At 45.5% G+C, this 17575-nt stretch overlaps 2 protein-coding genes across 22 annotated transcripts in view; both read left to right on the forward strand.

The window, feature by feature from the left end:
• Window positions 1–4843, forward strand: part of STK36 (serine/threonine kinase 36) — a 31555-nt gene extending 26712 nt beyond the window's left edge. For 6 of the 15 annotated variants that reach the window (XM_060411289.1, XM_042244239.1, XM_012146236.4 and 3 more), the window contains 6 exons: window positions 368–442; window positions 880–1051; window positions 1316–1463; window positions 1657–1804; window positions 2340–3086; window positions 4492–4843. In XM_060411289.1, the coding sequence (XP_060267272.1) occupies window positions 368–442; window positions 880–1051; window positions 1316–1463; window positions 1657–1804; window positions 2340–3086; window positions 4492–4635 (1434 nt within the window). In that variant the 3' untranslated portion in view covers window positions 4636–4843. Of the gene's footprint in view, window positions 1–367; window positions 443–879; window positions 1052–1315; window positions 1464–1656; window positions 1805–2339 lie in introns of all 15 variants that reach the window. The other 9 variants (XM_060411282.1, XM_060411284.1, XM_060411283.1 and 6 more) reach the window with 3 other exon arrangements.
• Window positions 4844–12355: 7512 nt separating this feature from the next.
• The window catches only part of TTLL4 (tubulin tyrosine ligase like 4), a 33109-nt gene continuing 27889 nt past the window's right edge, over window positions 12356–17575 (forward strand). For 5 of the 7 annotated variants that reach the window (XR_009599646.1, XM_042244252.1, XM_060411309.1 and 2 more), the window contains exon 1: window positions 12356–12613. The gene's annotated coding sequence lies outside the window, so the exon portion shown is untranslated. The remainder of the gene's footprint in view (window positions 12614–17575) is intronic. The other 2 variants (XM_042244253.1, XM_060411310.1) reach the window with 1 other exon arrangement.

Consider the following 17575-nt stretch of genomic DNA (forward strand, 5'->3'; position numbering starts at 1 on the left):
GAACCAAGACACACAGTGATAAAGAATCTGCCTGCCATTGCAGGACCTGCAGGAGATGTGGGTTTGATCCCTAGGTCAGGAAGATCCCCTGGAGGAGGAAATGGCAACCCACTCCAGTATTCTTGCCTGGAAAATTCCATGGACAGAGGAGTCTGGCAGACTGCAGTCTGCGGGGTCACAAAGAGTCGGACACAATTGAGCACGCTATGCATCCATCCATCCAAGACCCCTAAGTCCAAAAGAACTCTCCCCACTACTCTGGGCTGAAGAAGAGCTCCTTCTGCCTGACTTGGAGTTGGCTGTGCAGGTCTGTGAGGTCAGCTCTCCCCTCTCAGGGATCTGCTGTCTTCCTGACTCTCTCTACCAGGTCCGGCTGACTCCACCTGGTGGCTGTGGATTCTATGACGGCCTCCTCATCCTTCTGCTGCAGCTCCTTACCCAGGTACAGCTGCATCCCAGAATGCATGGGAACTAAGGAGAGAGAAACTGGGCGCTTTGGGGGGCCACTGGCCAAGAGGAAGGAAGAAGCCACACAGTCACCTCCCCTCTCAGACTACCAGTGACGGCCTAAGATTGGGCCCATCTGCCCCAGTACAGACCCTTAAAGGATAACCATTCAGCTGCATCCCTTGGGATTCGGTAGAAAGAAAGCCATAATTGCCTGGTTTCCAGTAAGCATACACATGGGTTGAGAGGTCAGGGGGGTTAAGATGTGATAAGAGAGGAAACTGAGACTACAGGGAAATCTTAGGTGGGAAAACAGAAAAAATTGTTTCTGGGACTCCCCTTCCTCATAGATCAAGAAGAAGAGTGAAAAAAAGGGCATTTTTGACTCCTGACTTGGACCGCCCCCTTTCCCCTTCTCAATTTTTGCTTTAGCAGGAGAAGGGTAATCCTATAAGGGACGTGGCCAGCTCAGAAATGTGGACCGTTCTGTGGCACCGCTTCTTCATGGCTCTGAGGCTCCCTGAGGAGGCATCTACACAGGAAGAGGTGTCACTGTCCAGCCCACAAAGCCCAGAGCCAGACTGGACGCTCATCTCACCCCAAGGTATCTCACTTCTGACAGCGTGGCTCCTTTTGTCAGGCCAGTGTACTGATCCTTCTTCAAGAGGAAACAGCCTGGAACCGGGTTGGCCCATGGAGAGGGCTACTAGTGCTGCTGCCTTGGGAGGGGATGGCAGAGTCTGTGCAGGAGCTGCTCAAGGATGGGGAAGGGATCAGGGAACAGGTGGTGGACCTGAGAACCGTGGGGATGCAGGGACATCTAGGCCTCTTGCCTACTCCACTGGGTCTCCACTGCTGGTGTTTCTAGGCATGGCAGCCCTGCTGAGCTTGGCCATGGCCACCTTTACCCAGGAGCCCCAGTTATGCCTGAGGCACCTGTCTCAGCGTGGAAGTATCCTCATGTCCACCCTGAAGCATCTGCTTTCGCCCAGCTTCCTGAATCACCTGGGCCAGGCGTGAGTTGAAAATTTCAATTTCAATGCTATTATGGGTGAGATGGACAGGGGGGAGGCAGGAGAGAAAGAGCTGACAGCTTGAGCTGTGAGGCAAGAAATGTGATTACTGAGGTTGGGGAAGGAGAGTTGGGGGAAGAATATGGAAGGCTGGGTGAGCCAGACCGAGTCCATCCTTCCCCGCTGCCCTCCTTAGGTCACAAGGGTCTGAGTTTCTCCCCATCGTGGTGCTCTCTGTCTGCCAGCTCCTCTGCTTCCCTTTTGCCCTGGATGTGGATGCTGACCTCCTTGAAGGTGTCTTGGCTGACCTCACAGACTCAGAAGTCACCGCCCACCTACTGCAGGTACCAGGGAAGCCAGCCAGGAAGGAAAGTAGTCACCCTTGTGTCACATTCACTTCCTGACAGCGCTAGGGCTCTCCCAGGTCCCTGGAGGCATACAGCATCTGAGACTGGAGTGGAGGAAGCATGCAAGCCTAAACAGAGGCCTGTGGTGGGAGCTGGGCTGGTGACTCCTCTCTCTAGCAGTCCCTTGTCTGGATTCTCCTGATTCTCTTATCCCGGTCTGGGCCCTGGAGACGCTGCTCCTCAGCCAGGAATTGCTTCTCTGGCGATGGTTGGCACTAAGCAGTGAGTGGGTCTCTGAAGGCAGAGAGACCGAGGCCTTGCAGACCGCAGCCTGGCCTTGGGAAGGACATGTTCTCCCAGGCTCCAGGGTGTGTTTGTCTCGAGTGCGGTGCTGTGACAGGTCTTTGGCCCTTTGTGGTATTCTCTGCAGAACTTGGCTTCTCTCCCCCAGATTTTGGGCTTCTTGTTATTTCTCAGCAGCGCATTCTCCCTCTCCCTGAACTGTTTCGCTTGCACCCCTCCCCTTCTTCAGGTCTGCTGCCACCATCTCCCACTGACACAAGTCGAGCTGCCCATCAGTCTCCTCACACGCCTGGCCCTCTCGGGTCCCGCGTTTCTCAACCAGTTCGTGAACACAGTGGCTGCCTCCCCTAGAACCACCATCTCATTCCTCTCCACTGCCCTCCTGGGTGACCAGCCTCTGCTGACGTCTGACCTTCTCTCCCTCCTGGCCCACACTGCCCGGTTACTGTCTCCTAGCCATTTGTCTTTTATCCATGAACTCCTGGCTGGCTCCGATGAATCCTATCGGCCCCTGCGCAGCCTCCTGAGCCACCCAGAGACTTCTGTGAGAGCCCGTACTTCCGGGCTCCTGGGACACTTGCTCCAACACAGCATGGCCCTGCGTGGGGCCCTGCAGAGCCAGGCAGGACTGCTCAACCTTCTGCTGCTGGGGCTCGGAGACAAGGACCCTGCTGTGCGGCGTGGAGCCAGCTTCGCTGTAGGCAATGCAGCCTACCAAGCTGGTCCCCTGGGACCTGCCCTGGCAGCTGCAGTACCTGGTATGACCCAGTTGCTTGAAGATCCTCAGGCTGGTATCCGGCGCAATGCCGTATCAGCTCTGGGCAACCTGGGGCCTGAGGGTCTGGGGGAGGAGCTGCTACAGTGCCAAGTGCCCCAGCGGCTCCTGGAGATGGCGTGTGGAGACCCCCAGCCAAATGTGAAGGAAGCCGCCCTCGTTGCTCTCCGCAGCCTCCGACAGGAGCCCTGCATCCATCAGGTACATCCCAGGGGACGTGTGAATCACCACGACAGGGCTGTTTTTACATTTTTTTCTGAGATAGTCTTTAAGGAATTGGAACATCTGGAAACCCAAGCTGCCTCCTTCTCTGGGAGCAGGAAACTCAGGGGGCATGACTTGAACATGAGTTTTTCACCTAATATCTCCCACCTGGAGATGTGAAGGGGCCTGAAGAGGGCTCCATTGGGCTTGGAAATTCCTGGGTTGTCAAGGAGCAGTGTTACTCTCTTCTGGAGGCTGTGCAGGAGAAGGGGAGGGAAGACTAGAGGTGCTGAGGCATAGAGTTTTTTTCTGAGGGCCATGAAGATGCTATCTTTTCTAGCGCTTTACCATATGAAAAGTACCATGCTAAGCATTTTACCTTCATTATCTGGTTTAAGCTATGCTTCTCATTTGGCAGGCAATGAAACTGAGGCACAAAGAATTTAATCACTTGTCCCAGTCACATAGCTAACATGTGGGATTGGACTTTTGAACTCAAGAGTCTGAGTTCAGAGCCCGTGTTCTTTTTTGTCATGCCATTTGGAATACCAGGTCTTAGTTCCCTTCCTGATTGAACTCATGGCTCCTGAAGTAGAAGCTTGAACTCTTAACCATTGGACTGTCCCTAGAGCCCATGCTCGTTACTGCTTTATTCTGTTGTGTTTTTTTTGCTAAATTTTCAGTATATAAACAGCCCAGTTGAAAATCACACATCTACCTATGATAAAGTTGTGTGCTGTGAGTGCTTAGTTGCTCAGTCATGTCCGACTCTTTGAGACCCCATGGATTGTTGCCCTCCAGGTTCCTCTGTCCATGTGGATTCTCCAGGCAAGAACACTGGAGTGGGTTGCCATGCCCTCCTCCAGGGGATTTTCCCAACCCAGAGATTGAACCCAGGTCTTCCACATTGTAGGCAGATTCTTTACTGTCTAAACCACCAGGGAAGCCCATGATAAAGCTAAACCCCCAAATTATAATAGCTCCATGTTGTGGCATTGGGCAGTTCTTGCAGAAGAGAAGTTTTGACAGGATGGTGATGATATATACTACAGAATTTTCTGTGGTCTGTGTGGGGAAATAATAAAAGGGATTTTTGGTGGTAATTCACATTGGTCTAGATCCACAGTTGGGAGTCTCACCTTCTGGCTGCGGCATTTATTATCTCTTCCTGGGGACAAGTTCATGGGTCCTTTGGTGCCTTGGTTTCATGGTCTGTGACCAAAGAGAATGGAAGTAGTCTGGTTCTAGTGGTTCCTGTCTCCAAAATCTTTCTTTTCTCACATAATCTATTTTGAGTCCCTGAGAGCTCATACTCTTTTGCTTTCTTTTCTAGAGCGGGAATTGCTGGGCCAAATGAGAGTACTCTGCATGTCGTGTTTTGTCATCTCTCTCTGTCCCACAGGTGCTGGTGTCCCTGGGCGCCAGTGAGAAATTAGCCTTGCTTTCTCTGGGGAATCAGTTACTGCCACACAGCAGTCCCAGGCCTGCCTCTGCCAAACACTGCAGGAAACTCATCCACCTCCTGAGGCCAACACACAGTACATGACCCCAGCTTGCTGGGGTCCAACCTTCGTTGCCCTAATTTTGCCAACCCTTCCTTCTACTCAACAAGCCACCTACTAAAGAGACTGAAACAGACAAGCCGCCAATCAGCTGATTTGAGAATGAGAACCTAGAAGAGATTTATGTATAAAGCTCCTCCTTTCCCCCAGATTCAGGATGATTTTAACCAGTAAACTTCATGATTATTGGTACCAGGGGAGATGTGTTTCTTCTCTACGTCAAAGGGTCTTTTCTCCAATAATGTGCCTTTTAACCCCAGGGGCATGCTTCCAGGACACCTTCTGCCTGAGAGGTTTTCTTCCTTTCTGGAGCTCCTGAAATTTCCCCAGCAGGTTCTTTTATTTAGACCTTATTTTCATTGCCCATTGTCTGTATTTATATTTCGGCAAAAATAACATGTTTTCTAGAGACCACCATAATTTCTTCCTATCCAGGTTATTTCATTTCAATTCAACATATTTAATTTGTTTTTAAATTTATTTTCAATATTTATTTATTTTTAATTTATTTATTTGGTTGTGTCGGGTCTTGGTTGCAGCACACAGGATCTTTTTTGGGGGATGCATGCGTTTCTCTAGTTGTGGGGCATGTGGGCTCAGTAGTTGCAATGAGCCAGCTCAGTTGCCCCAACACATGTGGGGTCCTAGTTCCCCAACCAGGGACTGAATTCATGTTCCTTGCATTGGAATGCGGATTCTTAACCACTAAACCACCAGGGAAGTCCCTAAATTTATTTTTTTATTGAAATATAGTTGAATTACCATGCTGTGTTAATTACTGCTGTATAGCAAAGTGACTCGGTTATATATATATGTATATGTATATTCTTTTGCTGGGAAAGATTGAGGGCAGGGGGAGAAGGGGGCAACTGAGGATGAGATGGTTGGATGGCATCACTGACTCAATGGATATGAGTTTGAGCAGACTCCGGGAGACAGTGAAGGACCAGGAAGTTTGGCATGCTGCAGTCCATGGGGTCACAAAGAGTTGGAGACGACTGAACAACAGTTCTTTTTCATATTCTTTTCCATTATGGTTTATCACAGGATGTTGAAGATAGTTGCTTGTGCTCTATAGGGTAGTGAGACCTTTCTGTATATACAGTTTGCATCTGTTAAACCCAAACTCCCAACCCAACCCTTTCCCACACCCCTCCCCACTTGGCAACCACCAGTCTGTTTTCTACAACATATATTTATTGAGTCCTTTCTATATGCCAGATACTATTCTAGGCATTGGAGGTAAAACAGTGCTTGTTTGTCAGAGACTTTCCATTCTGGTCAGGGAGATAGAGAGCTTATTAAAATGAGTGAATTGTTTAGTATGTAGGAATGTGATAAAAGCTCCAGAGAAATGTAAAGCAGGAAGAAGGGGATGAGGAGAGCTGAGTTGGATAGCTAGGGTAGGCCTTACTTACAAGGTGACGTTTGAACAAAAACATTTGAACGAAGCAGTACAGCTCTCTCAGGGGAACAACTATGCAGGGAGAATGGTCTTCAAAGGCCCTGAGATGGAAGTGTGCCTGGAGTGCTGGAGGAGCTGTGAGGAGGCCGTTTTGGATGAAAGACGTGAAGAAGGGGCAGAATCGTAGGAAATGAGGACAGGAAGGTAATGGGGACCAGATGTAGGCCTTGCAAACCTTGTACTTTACACAGAGCAGGGATCTATTAGAGTTTGATCAGAGGAGTTCTAAGATCTACCTTATGTTCTAGAAGATTGCCCTTCATTCTGGCGGTATGAATGGACAGAGGAATGGGGAGGATGCGAAGTAGGGGGAGTACTTAGGAGGCTTTGTAATACTCCTCCTGTGAGATAATGGTGTCCTGGACTGGGGTGGTGCCAATGGAATGGTAAAAAGTAGCCAGATTTTGAATATATTCTGAACATGGAGAAAATAAATTTTCTGGACTGAATGGATGTGAGAATGTAACAAAAGAAAGCAGTCAAGAATGACTTTTTGGCCTGAAAAGTTGGAAGGATGGAATTCCTGTTAACTGAAATGAGGAAGGCCATTAGTGGAGTGGTAGTGGGTAGGGAAACTCAAGTTTAATTTTGAATATATTATGTCTATTAGTTGGAAATTTTCGAAGGTACACACAAAAAGATTATTTCAGTGAATGCCATCGCCACTTCAGTAGCTACCTTATCCTCTTTTTTACTTGAGTATTGTAAAACAAATCCTGGACAGCATATAATGCTATCCATGAATACTTTGATTACTTTGAGTACTTTTTTTTTTTTTTTCTGATCTTTGAGTACTTTTATCGCTAACAAATTAGAGCTTTTGGGTTTTTGGTTTTATCAAAACCATAGTACTTCCCTAAGGCCTGTCTACATTAAGACAAATATGTAAACAGTATTGTGTCTTTAAATCTGGATATTTTTTTCTTAAAAGATAAACGAAGGGGAAATTACCTTGTAAAAGAATTGTTTGCCTTTTCCAAATAATTTGTTAAATACTAGCTTGAACTATCTTGCTTATCTGATACATAAACAATTTAATGTAGAGAAGTCACATTTACGTAAAAACTTTCTAGGCTATGTATTGTATCAAACAATAATCAGTTTAGAGGAAGCATAATAAGAAAATATTTCCCATCCCTGTGAGTTTACAATCTAGAGGATTAGAAATATGTAAACAGTTTTACACCCAGCAGTTATCACAGTGCTGAGGGGATTTGGAGTGAAGTCTAAGTGGTGCCTGGGATTTAGAGAATGTCTGGAAGGCTTGAGGATTTGTGCTTCTTTTACATGCATACATGAAGGAAATGGCAACCCACTCCAATATTCTTACCTGGAGAATCCCATGGACAGAGGAGCCTTGTGGGCTACGTCAATAGGGTCGCAAAGAGTCCGACAGGAGTGAAGCGACTGAGCATACGTGCATACAAGGGTGTATGTATTTTAACTTTTGGGGAGGGAAGAAGGAGCTTAAAGTTTTCAAACACAAACAAGTAGAATGGCAGGTGAAACACCCATGTCCTGATCTCACAAATTCAGCCGCCATCAACATTTTGTCACACTGGTTCTACCTGTTCCATTTTAAATTTTGTTACTGCTATTTGTTGTTGGGTCGCTGAATTGTGTCTGATTCTTTGTGACCCCATGAACTGTAGCACACCAGGCTTCCCTGTCCTTCACTATCTCCCAGAGTTTGCTCAAATTCATGTATATTGAGTTGGTGATACCATCTAACCATCTCATCCTTTGTCACCCACTTCCTCTCCTGCCCTCAATCTTGCCCAGCATCAGGACCTTTTCCAGTGAGTCAGCTCGTCACATCAGGTAGCCAAAGTACTGGAGTTTGACCCTCAACATCAGTCCTTCCAGTGAATATTCAGGGTTGATTTCCTTTAGGATTGACTGGTTTGATCTCTTTGCTGTCCAAGGGACTCTCAAGAGTCTTCTCCAGCACCACAATTCAAAAATATCAATTCTTTGGTGCTCAGTCTTCTTTATTGTTATTGCTATAGTTTTAAATTATTTTTTGGAAATAATAAGGACAGTGTGAAGAATTCTCATTCACCCTTCACCCAGATTCACGAAATTGCCACAATTGGTTTTATCATATTTTTCTGAACCATATGAGGCTAAGCTGTAAATACCATGCTTCTTTACTGTTAGAAAACTTGCCTTTTGGGGACTTCCCTGGCATCCCAGTGGTTAAGACTGCAGTTCCAGTGCAGGGAGCACAGGTTTGATCCCTGGTTGGGAAACTTCCTTGCATGCCATGCAGTGCAGACCCCCCAAGACTTGTATTTCTTAAGATCAAGGATATTTACTTATATAATCACAGTATAAGAAATTCAACATTGATATAATACTATTTAACCTACAGCCATCATATCCCAATTGTTCCAATAATGTTCTTTATACCAGTTTTTCTCCTGGTCTAGGTTCCAACCCAAGATCATGCTTTGTGTTTGGTTATGAGATTTCTTTTGCCTCAAATCTAGAACCATTCCTCATTCCTTCCTTAATTTTATGATCGTGATTGATATTTTGAGTATGTCTGATATTTCTCTGTGGTTTGTGTAAATCTGATGTTTGGGTGTATCTGATTTTGTGTGTGTGTGATTTGATACTGGTTATACATTTTTGGTAGAAACGCTATGTAAGTGATGATGTGTCCTCTTAGTACATTGTATCTGGAGGCTGATGATATAACTTATTTCATTATTGGTGAAGTTACACCTATGATTTGGTTAAGGTGGACTAGGCAAATTTATATTGCTAGTTTTGGGGGTTTTTTTTAGGATTATATATAAAGACTTTATATTTTAGAACAGTTTTAGATTTACAGAAAAATTGAGCAGATAATACAGAAAGTTCATATATTATACCTTGCCTCTATCTATACATAATTTCCCCTATTAGCATCTTACATTACTTTGATATATTTGTTACAATTAGTGGAATCAACATTGATACACAGTCGACCCTTGAAAAACTTAGGGCTTGTGGGGGCTGTTACCCCCACACAGTTGAAAATCTGAGTATAACTTTATAGTCAGCCCTCCATACCTGAGGGTTCAATCAACTGTGTACTATGTAGTACTGTAGTATGTATTTACTGAAAAAGATTCACAAATAAGTGAATTCATGTGGTTCAAACATTGTTTAAGGGTGAACTGTATTATCAACTAAAACCTGCATTTTATTCAGAGTTCCTTAATTGTTACCCAGTGTCCTTTTTCTGTTCCAGGATCTCATTACACATCATTTAGTTGTTTCCTTGGGCTCCTCTGGCTATAAGAGTTTCTTTAGAAATATCTAGTTTTTGATAACCTTGACAATTTTGAGAAGTACTGGTCATGCATTTTGCAGGATGCTCCTCTATTGCAATTTGCCTGATGTTTCTCACGACTGGACTGGGGTTATGAGTTTTGGGGAGGAAAATCACAAAAGCAAAATGCCATTTTCATCATCTATCAAGGGCATATACTATCTACATGATGTTGACCTTGATCACCTGGCTGAAGTGATGTTTGTCAGATTTTTCTACTGTTACTACCTTTGCCTTACGCTACCCCCCTTTCCATACTGTACTCTTTGAAAAGAAGTCACTCTGCACAGCCCAAACTTAAGGAATGTGGGTTATGCTTCCCCACTTTTAGGGCTAAATATCTGCATTTTTTCCTTTAATTTTTTTTGCATAGGAGATTTGGCTCTTTATCACATTTGTGAACACATTCAACCATTTATTTATTTTTAAATTTTATTTATTTTTGGCTTCATTGGTTCTTCATTGCTGCATGCAAACTTTCTCTAGTTGCAGTGAGTGAGTTTCTCATTGCGGTGGCTTCTCTTGTTGCAGGGCATGTGCTCTAGAGCACATGGGCTCAGCAGTCGTGGCACAAGGCCTTAGTTGCTCTGCAGCATGTGGGATCTTCCTGGACCAAGGATCAAACCCATGTCTCCTGCATTGGTAGGCAGATTCTTTACCACTGAGCCACCAGGGGAGTCCTCAACCATTTATTTATACCAGTGACTCATGGATATTTGTTTCATGCTTTGGGTTATAAAAGCACTGTTCCTTTAATTTTATTGCTCAAATTGTTCCAACTTGGGTCATTGGGAGTTCTTTCAGTTAGCTCCTGTTACATCTTCCCACCAGTCTGTTGTTTTGGTTTGTTTTGGTAACACTTTCTTTCTAGCACTACCAGGTGCTTCCAGCTCATTTTGTGTATTTCCTGCCCTAGTCCTAGAATCAGCCATTTCTCGGAGGAGCCCTGGTTCCTGGTGTGCTTAATCGCTCAGTCATGTCCAACTCATTGAGACCGTATGGACTGTAGCCCGCCAGGCTCCTCTGTCAATGGGATTTTCCAGGCCATAATACTGGAGTAGGTTGCCATTATCTTCTCCAGGGACTCTTCCCAACCCAGGGATTGAACCCAGGTCTCCCATATTGCAGGTGGATTCTTTACCACTAGGGAAGCCCTGGTTCCTGGTAATGGAGTGATATTAGAAACTAAGACCTAGGTGTTAGGTGTGCTCATTGCTGCTCCAGTGTTTGCTGTAGTATTTTAAAGCACACAAACACACACACATACACAAAAGCAACTCCTTGGCATCATCACACACACAAACACACACACACACACAAAAGCAACTCCTTGGCATCATGACGTTTAATACCTTAAAGTATCTGGTAAAAAATAAGGATATCTTCTTAAATAATGTCACAGTATCCATCCTGTGGCTGCCAACAGATTACCACAAATTTGGTGACTTAAAACCACAAATTCTCTCATGGTTCTAGAAGCCGGAATTCTGAAATCAGTCTGTCTGAAGAACCCCATTTCCTCAGAAGATTCTAAGGAGGAATCCATTCTTGTCTCTTCCACCTTCTGGTGCCCCCAGGCATTCTACTTTGCTCTGATTGCTACCTTCTTGGTCACAAGTTGCCTCTTTCTTTTTTCTTTGTCTTCTCTGTGTCTCTCCCATCTCTTTCTGCCTCCCTAGGGATTCTTCTTATTGGATTTAGGGCCCATTCAGATAATCCAGGATAATTCCTTAATCCTTTCAAGATCATCTCAAAATCATTAATCACATATTTTGCCAAATAAGGTAATATTTACAGGTTCCTAGAATTAAGACAAGGATATATTGGGGGGAGGGGGGTTGTCACCATTCAGTAAACTAACTAAAAAAACTTAATAATGATTTCTTAACGTTATCTATGTTCTTAATGTCCCCTGTCTATATTCAGATTTCTCTATTGTCTCAAAAGACAATTGCAGTTGGCTTATTTGAATCAGTATCTAAACAAGGTCCACTCATTGATGTGATTATGTCTCTTAAGTATCTTACAACATAGGAAACCTCACTCATTTTTTATACTCTAAATTTGTTGAAGAAATGAGGTCATTCCTCTATACATTGGCCTACATTCTGGATTTGTTAGATGGCCTTCTTGTGACACTGTTTCTCTTTATTTCCTATAAACTGGAAGTTGGAGCTAAAAGCTTGATTGGATTCAGATTCAACTGATTTTTAGACAAAAATATACTACTTCCTAGTGTTACTGTGTAGTTCAAATTGCATCACATCATGAGATATAATTTATAGCTGATCAATGACTGTTGCCTGAATCAATTATTTATTAAGCATCTTTGCTGTGGCTCGGATTGCTTTCCTTAAATTAGTTTCATCTCTTATTGTTCCTATTATTTCTGTAGCAGACTATTTAGAAAAGCTCTTTTCGCCCTCCAATTCTTTTGAGATCTCTGAATTCGTTAGAACCAGGGACATATGAGTCTGAGGGGGCACTATCTATCTTGTCTGGGGAGATAATTAATTGAGTCAGTGTTTGCTAATGTTCACACGTGAAGCTCAGAAAGCAGGTGATTTTAATTGGAGCCTACTGCTTGGATTGGGGTTAGGGGAAGGTAGGTAGAGCGAAGCATAGCGAATCTGGCGATCTCTTCTTTCCTGGGGTCAAACTGAAAGGCTTTTAATTGGAAAGTGCTACAAGAAAATTATTTAATGAAGTCTGAGTTCTTTGGTTTTAGAGGAGCGAATTAAGGCACGGCCAAAGAAAGAGTCCATAGGGGTTAGGTAGAATCAAAGTATACAGGGTCCTGGCGTGCCAGAACGTAGACTTTCAGGGCTTTAACCTCGAGACTACATCTCCCAGAATGCCGCTGTGCGAGTCCCACCCGCGTTGAAGCGGCTGCGCTTGCGCGAGCCCTGTGACCACCGCCTTTCCAAGCTCCATAAGCCCCGAGATTCCGCGCGCCTGCTTCCCTCCCGCTGGGATCGCCCCTTCAGGCCCTCGGTGCGTCCGCTGGGGGCGCGCGCAGTGCGTGTTTGGTGGCAGCCGCGCCGGCGGCTGAGAGCGCGGGTCGCGTGGCCGTGCGTGGTTGCTAGGGGCGCCTGAGGCCGCCAGCTCGCCCGCAGGCCGAGGGAGGAAGCAGCGCGGAGCCGGCGCCCAGCCGCGGCGAAGCTGCGTCCGCTGGGTGAGTGTGGCCGCGGAGCCGGGGCAACGACCCTCTGCCGGCTCGACTCTCCCGCCCCTTCTTCTGCCCCGGGCCTTTTGACGCGGCCTCCAGCCCTCTGGCTGCTCCGGTCCAGCCCCACTTCCTGCCAGCCACCTCTCCATCACCTGGGAAGAGAGGGATCCGCGGCCTCCTACCCTGCCAGGTCTTCGCGCCTGGTCGGAACCCCTCTGCACCCTTTCTTGCCCCCTTTCCCGCCGCGCCCAGTGAACTTGGTCGCCGCTCCTCTGGTTTCCCGAACCCTGCAGCATATTTTCACCCTAGGCCTCCGCTTCCTTTCCCGCCCCGCCGTAGTTTAAATTCCCCTCGCTTTAGTGTGAGCCCAAGCTCCTCTCAGGCCTCACGGCTGAATTTAACATGAATACCCCGCTTTTAACTTCCCCATCTTCACTGTCTGTAGAGAAATACTTTCCTTAACTGTAGAGAATTTAACTCTTCATGTGTTCATCAATCCATTACTTCCTTTAATCATTCAACAATTTTTAATAAGCATCGACAAATACTTAGCCAGGGCATTATGGAAGGCACTGGGGGATACAGGCGTGCACACGGCAGGCGTGTTTGCACAGAGTTTAGGGGAAATTTTAAGCAGTAAACAGCGTTTGTCATATTGTGTGGTGTGTTCTAATAGAACGTTAGAAAAATATTTAACCCAAATTTATTTGGAAAACTCTATTATCTTCACATTTCCATTGTGCATCTAGGAAATGTTTTAATCCTTCCTTCCTTGGCGAGTTACTCCTACCTACTCAGATACTCCAGATTCCATCTTCCTTAACTTAATTACCTGTTGATTTAGGCAGTCAACAAGTAGCAGGGGAACCCTTTGGGAAAGTGTTCTGTCTTTAGTCATTTGCAATAAATACTGAGGTACTGTTTGTATGAAAACCACCCCCCCCCTTAGTTCCCCAAAGTTACCAGCTCTTTATTGATTGGACTTAATGTAGCACTGAAAAATCATCAAATGTTTTCTGGGAATAAAGAGGTGAGAGGACCTTCCAGATACAAAGTAGCTTTAGTAAAGATACAGCAAGGCCTGAAAAGAGAACTGGAAACAGTCTGACAGACCTGAGCTGGGTTTGGAGGGAACTTTCCTGCTCAATTCTATCCCACTCTTTGCTGCCCGGTGGACTGTAGCCTGCCAGGCTCCTCTGTCCGTGGGATATTCCAGGCGAGAATACCAGAGTGGGTTGCCATTTCTTTCTTCAGGGAATCTTTCTGACCAGAAATCAAACTCGAATCCCGTTGCAGTGGAAGCTCAGTCTCAAGCACTGGAAAACAAGTGAAGCCCCACATGCAGTTTTAGAAGAATCAATTTCCAGATCCTTAGTTTCCAAATGAACTCTTCTAAAACTGACCTTACAAAAAAAGGGATAGAGAGTGTCATATCTCTTAGGCTTCCAAATATTACTATAGTGTGTTATTCTGTGTATAAAAACTTCAGGTTGGGGGCGGTCCCAATATGGCGGAGGAATAGGACAGGGAGACCACTTTCTCTCCCACAAATTCATGGAAAGATCATTTGAATGCTGAGCAACTTCCACAAAACAACTTCTGAATGCTGGCGGAGGACACCAGGCACCCAGAAAGGCAGCCCATTCTCTTCGAAAGGAGGTAGGACAAAATATAAAACAGAAAAAGAGACAAAAGAGTTAGGGATGGAGATCTGTCCTGGGAAGGGAGTCATGAAGGAGGAGAAGTTTCCAAACAGCAGGAAACCCTCTCATTGGTGGGTCTGTGGGCAGTTTTGGAATCTCAGAGCGTGACATAACCGGGAGGAAAAAAAACACAAAAAACCCACAGAATAGGCGCCTAACCGCAACTCCCAGCGGAGAGGTACCCTAGTCGTAGGCACGCATCCAACACCAGCCACCGGGGGGCTGGACAGGGAGGCTTGGGCTGCATGCTTTAGGGTAAGGACTGGGCCAGAATGCCCTGAGGGCAATCTGAGGGAGCTAACGTGGGATAGCAACACAAACTGTGGGATAGCCAGAGAGGGAAAAAAAAACTACCGCGAAAGGCTCTAACCTAACCCAACCTGCAGCCTGACCGGATCATAGAACAGAGGATTGAGCAAATACCAAAGGAGAGCTAGCTGGCTGCGTACAGGCTTCTTCCCCAACCAGAGGCAGAGAGGCAGGTGTGTGACAGCCAGAGCCAGAAGGCAAGGGGCAATCTTGGCCCCAGAGACTGGCATCCTCCACCAAACTGCGAGCAGGCTCCCAGTTGGTAACCACGTCTTCCTGGGATCCTGGATGGTTGACCTCTGCCAGGAGGGTCGCAGCCTGAGATCATCTCCCCAGAAGAGACATGGCACACCTGAGACGGTGCTCTTGCTACGCACCTGGGAAACGGAGTGGCTGGACTAGGGAGGTGATTAAAACACATGGCCCATCTGGGACAGTGTGCTCGCCAATCACCTGGTCACCTGAGCTGCTCGGACCTGGGACGGACACAAGATGCACGCCCAACTGAGTCTGTGCCCTTGCGGAGTAGCTGAGAACCTGAACCTGAGCAGCTTAGACCTGGGAAGTGCGCGAAATTCAGGGCCCACTTTGGACAGTACCCCTGCAGAGCAACCTGGTGCCTGAGCAGTGTAGACCTGGAAAGCACACGCTGCAGTGAGCTGGGGCAAACCCAGTGTGGTCCATACACTGCGAGCACTCCCCACACACACCAGTGATATTTGTTTGTAGTGTTCCTCCCTCCCCACAATACAACTAAACAAGTGAGCCTAAATAAGTGACCACCTTTGCCCCTTTGTGTCAGAGCGGAAATTAGACACTGAAGAGACTTGCAAAAAGAGGAAGCCAAAATAAACAAGGAAACCATTCTGAAAGTGACAGGTGCAACAGATTAAAACCCTTTAGTTAACATTGACTAAGCATTGGAAGGGGCCAATTAGATCTCGAGAACAAGTACAAGCTGGAACAAGAAACTATCTGAAACTGAACTGACCCCACACTGCCCACAACAGCTCCAGAGAAATTCCTAGATATATTTTTACTATTACCATTTTTTTGTTTTTAAATTCTCTATTACTCCTTTAATTTTCATTTTTATAACTTACCATTACCTTGCAAAAAAAGACTGCATTTTAAAGCAAGTTTCATATATATATATTTTATAATTTTTGTGATTGATTTTGTTTTTGTATTTTTAACATTGTATTTTTGAGAGTCTAACCTCTACTCTAGATTTTTAATCTTTGCTTTTTGGTATTTGTTATCAATTTTGTACCTTTAAGAATCTAATCTTCAGTATCTTTTTTCACTTAGGGGTGTGATTACTGGTTTGATTGCTGTCTCCCCTTTGACTCTCCCTTTTCTCCCCCAGGTCACCTCTATCTCCTCCCTCCCCCTTCTCTTCTCTGCTTAACTCTGAATCTCTCTGGGTGTTCTGGGCTGTGGAGAACACTTAGGGAACTGATTACTGGCTAGATTGGTCTTTCCCCTTTTGACTCCCCCCTCTTCTCCACCTGATCACCTCTATCTCCTTCCTCCCTTTTCTCTTCTCTGTGCAACTCCGTGAACCTCTCTGGGTGTTCTAGACTGTGGAGAATGCATAGGGAATTGATTACTGGCTAGGTTGCTCTCTTCCGTTTTGACTCCCCCTCTTCTCCTGGTAACCTCTATCTCCCTCCTCCCTCTTCTCCATGTAACTTTGTGAACCTCTCTGGGTGTTCCTCACTTTGGAGGATCTTTTCACCATTAACCTAGATGTTTTATCATTTGTGCTGTATGGATGGAGAAGTCTTGAGGCTACTGTAAGACTGAAAGCCAGAGGCAGGAGGCTTAACTCCAAAACTTGAGAACACCAGAGAACTCCTGATTCCAGGGAACATTAGTAGACAAGAGCTCATCCAAAAGCCTCCATACCTACACTGAAACCAAGCTCCACCTAAGAGCCAACAAGTTCCAGAGCAAGACATACCTTGCTAATTCTCCAGCAATGCAGGAACACAGCCCTGAGCGTTAAAATACAGGCTGCCCAAAGCCATGCCAAACCCATAGACACCCCAAAACTTACTACTGGACACTTTATTGCACTCCAGAGAGAAGAGATCCAGTTCACCCACAAGAACACAGACGCAAGCTCCTCTAACCAGTCAGGAAAGCTTGACAAGCCACTAGACCAACCTCACCCACAGGGAGCAAGCTCCACAAAACAGAGGAATCACAAACTTACAGCCTACAGAAAGGCCAACCCAAATACAGCAATCTAAACAAAATATAAAGACAGAGAAAAATTCAGCAGGTAAAGGAACATGATAAATGCCCACCAAACCAAATACAAGAGTAGAAGATAGGGAGTCTACCAGAAAAAGAATTCAGAATAATAATAGTAGAGATGATCTTAAATCTTGAAAACAAAATGGAGTTACAGATAAATAGACTAGAGACAAGGATTAAGAACATGCAAGAAATGTTTAACAAGGACCTAGAAGAAATAAAAAAGAGTCAATCAGTTATGCATAATGCAATAACAGAGATCAAAAGCACTCTGGAAGGAGTCAACAGTAGAATAACTGAGGCAGAAGACAGGATAAGTGAGGTGGAAGATTGAATGGTGGAATTAAGTGAAGCAGAGAGAGAAAAAAACAGAAAAGAGGACAACCTCAGAGACCTTTAGGACAATGTTAAACACCCTAACGTTCAAATCATAGGAGTCCCAGAAGAAGACAGAAAGGGCATGAGAAAATACTTGAGAAGATAATAATTGAAAACTTCCCTAAAATGGGGAAGGAAATAGCCACTCAAGTTCAAGAAACCCAGAGAGTCCCAATCAGGATAAACCCAAGGTGAAACACCCCAAGACACATATTAATCAAATTAACAAAGTTCAAACACAAAGAGCAAATATTAAAAGCAGCAAGGGAAAAGCAACAAGTAACACACAAGGGGATCCCCATAGGGATTACAG

Source organism: Ovis aries, chromosome 2 (genome assembly GCF_016772045.2).
Source record: "Ovis aries strain OAR_USU_Benz2616 breed Rambouillet chromosome 2, ARS-UI_Ramb_v3.0, whole genome shotgun sequence".
Classification (NCBI taxonomy): domain Eukaryota; kingdom Metazoa; phylum Chordata; class Mammalia; order Artiodactyla; family Bovidae; genus Ovis; species Ovis aries.